This window comes from Cucurbita maxima, unplaced genomic scaffold (assembly GCF_002738345.1).
Source record: "Cucurbita maxima cultivar Rimu unplaced genomic scaffold, Cmax_1.0 Cma_Scf00067, whole genome shotgun sequence".
NCBI classification, from domain to species: domain Eukaryota; kingdom Viridiplantae; phylum Streptophyta; class Magnoliopsida; order Cucurbitales; family Cucurbitaceae; genus Cucurbita; species Cucurbita maxima.
In genome coordinates this window covers 204,144-209,315 of record NW_019272083.1, presented here as the reverse complement: position 1 = coordinate 209,315, position 5,172 = coordinate 204,144, and the positions used below count along the sequence as shown (strand labels likewise).

Below are 5,172 nucleotides of genomic sequence, written 5' to 3'. Positions count from 1 at the left end.
GTGTAGAGACATTGACAAAGCACGAGATGTTCACGTGCAACTCTGACTTGTTTGTTTCTTTATTCCAACCCCACCATTATTGTTTATTACACAAAACCCCCACCTTCTTAGCTGTCTCCTAAATTTAGTCGTAGTTTACGAGAATTGAAGCAAGAAAGGGAGGAACACAAGAAGAAGCAAATACTATTTTAAAATAAATATATACATAAACTACATGGTTTATAAATAGTATTTTAAAATAAATGATTATGTAAAGGCAAGGCTTGGTTGGTGAGTAATAAGAATAATAAGCTTATCATATCATATCACACATACTAATAATAAAAGAAATTGTGTAGTGGGTGACCCATTTGGGTGGTGGGTGATGACACAAGCAATAAAGAAGAGAGAATGAGATATCTAGAGAGAGAGAAGATAATAATATATAGTTTAGTTAGTATATAGGGGGGCTTGTGGGGAATTGGGAAGTGGGGTCTGTGAAAATGGGAGTTGTCTGGTGGGTTTAGGGGACAGAGGCACAGGGGTTGGATGGCCCATGCCTCGCCCTCCCCTTCTTTTGGTATAAGAACACAACCCATTTCCCCCAAACGCCTTCAAACACAAACCCATTTCAGAAGAAGGAGAAGCGGAAATGAAGATGAGCTTGAACGGCAGCGGAAGCTCGAAGAGAAGGATTTCGTGTCCGAGTAGAGGATTTGGAGGAGTTCTTAGAGAGCAAAGGGCTAAGCTTTATATTATTAGAAGGTGTGTTGTCATGCTTCTCTGTTGGCATGACTAGAACTACGGAATTTGTGGAGTGTAAATAGAAGCACAGATTTTGTTGTTACAGATTTTTTTTGGTTAGATTTGGGCTTGTTTTGGGTGTATAAGATGTGTAAATTTAATGCCATCAAAGATGAATTTCTTGGGTTTGGTATGGGTTTTGTTGAGGTTGGCCTCCATCAAACTCACCACATATTCCGGGTTTAGTGCTTTACACACGATCTTCTCTCTCTCGTTTCAGACATTGATGATGATGATGATGATGATGATGATTCAAAACCCCAACTGAAAATCATCACCAAATAACTACTCTTTTCTACTATTGTTTCTGTCTTGTGTCTCATATTGGTTATCTAAACTTTGAAATTAAAATAATAAATTATGAAACTAGTTTGAAAAGGAAGGCGTTAGAGAATGGGTTTAGGGTTTTATTATTAATTTAATATAACAAACCCAAAGCCGTTGTTTGGCAAATCGCAATCGCACTCCCTATGGCTGTGGACTTTTGTCTTTAGCAGCGTTGGGAATCTAATACCCGAGTCCCGTGAATTGAAAATGAGATCATCCAAACACGCCCTCTTTTTTTTCTTTTTCTTTTTCTTTTTTTTTTTCTTTTTTATAATAATAATAATAATAATTAATTTAGTGGTCAAAACTCGCATTGCAGGGGCCCGGGGTTTATTGGAAGCCAACAGGCATTCACGTGTGCCACGTGTACTGTCGTCATGACCCCACTCCCAACACTATTCCGCTTTGTACCTTGTGATTTTTACCCATTTTACGGTTTTACCCCTTCGGCGAGTTTGTCTTTTTTTTTTATTATCAAAATTACCCTTTTGTTTAATAATAAAAAAGTAGTATTTTATTTTGGCTAAATCTTAAAAAATACCACTACATTTTTATTTTAATAATACCTCTAAATTTATTGTTAAACTTTAAAAATATTTAAAAATATTAGAATTTTATTTCAATAATATCCATGAATTATCAAAAGTTTTAGGAGTATCTTTCATGTTCCAAAAGCATAAAAAATACTCTTATTATTAAATTTTGATGGAAAGCATTAAATTAGGTTTCAATGTCCTTAACTATACAAAAGAATCAAACTAATACATTTACTCCAAAATGTTTTCTTCTTTTTTTTTCGGTAAATTCTTTCATAAAATTTAATGAGAATGAATAACTTATTAGCACGCTTTTAAGCTTCATTTGATTTGATGACAAATTCTGACACATCTACTGATTCCATCTTCAGGATTTTGTTTTTCACTATAAGATACGAAAATACTCACTCACCGATTAACACAATTATTTAGGCTAATGTGTTATGACAAGTATAATTATATCTACAATTTAACACTCTCTCATTTGTGAAAATTGGTAGAAAACTCAACAAGTGTATATTAATATTAAATAAGGAGGAAAAGTCAACTTTACGACGGTTCAAAATGAAAATATCTTACTCTTATACTATGTTAAATAACATTTTAACTAAAAAGGATAAGCTAATGAGTTATGATAAAGGAAAAACGCTAGCTAACTAGCGTGCCATATCTTCCTATGTAATGGTGTTGTGAAATTATTCAATATAATATTTTAACTATATGAGTCTAAGTTTTAATAAGGTAAGTACCATCCTAATATTTGTATTCTAGTTAGCTTAATTATCACGAATGGAATGAGAAAGAAATATAATTAAGTATTCAATTTATGGTTATAAAAAATGAGGAGGTGGCTACAAGTTAGAGTATAAGGACGTGATAATTATGAAACAATTACTAACTCCCTCCCCTTTAGGGTCAACGTGACCTTTCAAGTGCTACGGAGTTGGTCACTAGCCAACTCTAGACCTTCTCTCCTCTCTAAACTTGGTTTTGCTTAAGGGATAATCAAGCCTTTCTAAGAATTGGTTAAATCCTAGGCTCGACTGGATAAGCTATAACAACCCCTTGAGACATTCATCAAACCTGCCAAGGTCGAACTCTTAACGAGTTGACCACTTTGGCCTTTTACTTACTCTTTCAGGGTTTGACCCAATAGGCATCAGCGAAAAAATTTGGACCGACCATTGTAGGGTTCGATCAAGCTCAACTTGCAAACTCTTGGGATTGTATAAGAATGTAATCCTATAACAATAAATGAAATCACATTTAAAGTATCTTAAAATTCGTGTTACACAATGAAACTTGATTTATCTTAATGTGACATTCATTGAAATTTGAGTTTAACTTTAATGAAATTTGATTTCACTAAATGTGAGTTGACTTTATCTTGGAATAATTTGAACCACGTTTATTTTTTCCTTCTTTAAGAGGTCATCCTTGAATCATGGTGTGAAATATTGTTGCAAAAACAATTGAAGAAAACACAAAAGACATCACAACACTTGTATTTTTGCATTCAAGTAGCTCATAAATGCATTCAATTTTGAGAAAACATTTTAATTTTAAATATCACATTTAGCCTACAGGTCAGGCTGGATGGCTGTAGTCGGACGTCTAGAGGTACAATAACCATCGTGTATCATGCCAAACATGATGTTCATCATCATAACATATGCATCTGTACTCATCATAAAAGGGGAAGTATCTCGATGTAAATGAACATTAAATATGAATGAGGTCTCTATATTTTGCGTCTTAATCATTCATATAACATAACTCCACACATTCTTCACATACTACCCTAGGTAACATGTATACATAAGTTTTCCTACATTGATCATACATAACATTACTTAAGGGTTGTACATCAAAGAATTCTTTATTATCATTCATGTCAAGCATGTCATATCATAATGCAACATAGCATTCCACACATGTATATCATTGTAACATGAGATATCATCATACCATGTCATATCATCATACATCTCATGTCATCATAGTATACTACATCATCATCATAATGTATCATAGCTTCATAGTACATCACATCATCATAACATATTACATCATCACAACAGCGTAAGATCATAGCATATCACATCATCATAACATATTACATCATCATAATACATCATATCGACATACATGACATGTGTAGAGACCACGTGTCATCATACACAAAACAAGTCTTTCGATGAAGCCGATAGTAGGACCACTTACTTGGTTGGCCTTAGTTGGCATTCTATCTTATTTTCTGAGATTGACTCGATTTGTTCCTTGAAATTTGTGTCAACCTATGAGGGGTACTCCACCATATTAGCAATATCCTCTTAATTCTTTTAGCATCCCTACAACTTACATAACTACTTAAATTGAATAAACGAAACTTATACTAACCTTAATTGCCTTAAATAAGGTCAAAATCAGCTTCGAGAGGGTCCAAAACCTAGAGAATAGTGTCAAGAATCCAAGCCCCTAGCTGAATAGGTGATTTTTAGCCACTAGAGTCGATTGAGACAATGGGAGGACACATGTCACACATGTGTAAGGGAGCGCGCGCAGGTCGTCAAATGGGTCGACTCGTACTCACTCTCTCGGTGTTCTCACATTCTTAGAAGGTAAGTGGGCAGAGTGGGGTTTAGGTCGATTTTAAAAAGAGAGCGATGTGGGCTGGGTCGTGCAGATATCTGGTGGTTGCCCTCACTGAAAATTGCGAGATTTTCAGGGAGGGTTGATTATTCTAATCTTTTTTTTATCCGTTACCATGATCAACAAGATTCTTTAAGAAAGCTTTTAGGATTAGATTTGGGTGATTGAGAATCTCGAGAAATTGTGCGATAATGATATTCAATCCTTGGATATTTTTGTAAGATTTGATTGGCTATGATCTTGTCTTTTAGTGGTGCCCTCCTTATATTCGCTCATTATCGAATTCATCTTTGTCAATGATGGTTGTAGTTTATATTGTTACTTATGATTCAAGTTGTTTAATTCTTAGCACGACACAAGGTCATTTATAACAAACAATGTCATCTGTTGTAGCTAGAACGTAGTTAATTAAGTTAATAATTAATTTGTATTTATCAAAAAAAAAAAAGCACCGATGTAGTGCTATGCCATACACACTATGATGCTTGGGTTAGAATCGAGTCTGTGATAGACTTGTATATTGATAGCATTTACTTGAATATTCCAACCCTATTTGAGAATCTTCAAAAATGTTGATGGGCTAACAGAATATAATAATTACAAAACAATTTCTGAATCCATTCATTTTAAACTCAACATAAATCTTTAAGAGTGTCACTAACCAACTCAACTTTTTCTTTCGTCCTTTTATATAATATATATATTCCTCAATTCTAAAATCTTAAGAACGAAAATGTGTTAAATTTTTAGAATAAAAGATAGGGGAGTTTTTAGTAGATTAGATAGTGTAGGCAAAATAAAGTGATAGAATAAAATCTACCGTTGTTGAACTAATAAAATCTACCGTTGTGTTTTTTTTTTTTTTTTTTTTTTT

General features: G+C 33.7%; 1 protein-coding gene across 1 annotated transcript; it reads left to right on the top strand.

The window, feature by feature from the left end:
- The first annotated feature begins 468 nt into the window (after positions 1–468).
- LOC111472196 lies at positions 469–1,091 on the top strand. The gene has a single exon (XM_023117845.1). It carries the CDS (start codon positions 632–634, stop codon positions 776–778), a length of 147 nt encoding a protein of 48 aa, XP_022973613.1. The 5' UTR covers positions 469–631; the 3' UTR covers positions 779–1,091.
- Positions 1,092–5,172: the final 4,081 nt, after the last annotated feature.

Excerpts from the sequence above, each read along its gene's own strand:
- LOC111472196 (XM_023117845.1), top strand. The coding sequence starts at position 632 with ATGAAGATGAGCTTGAACGGCAGCGGAAGCTCGAAGAGAAGGATTTCG.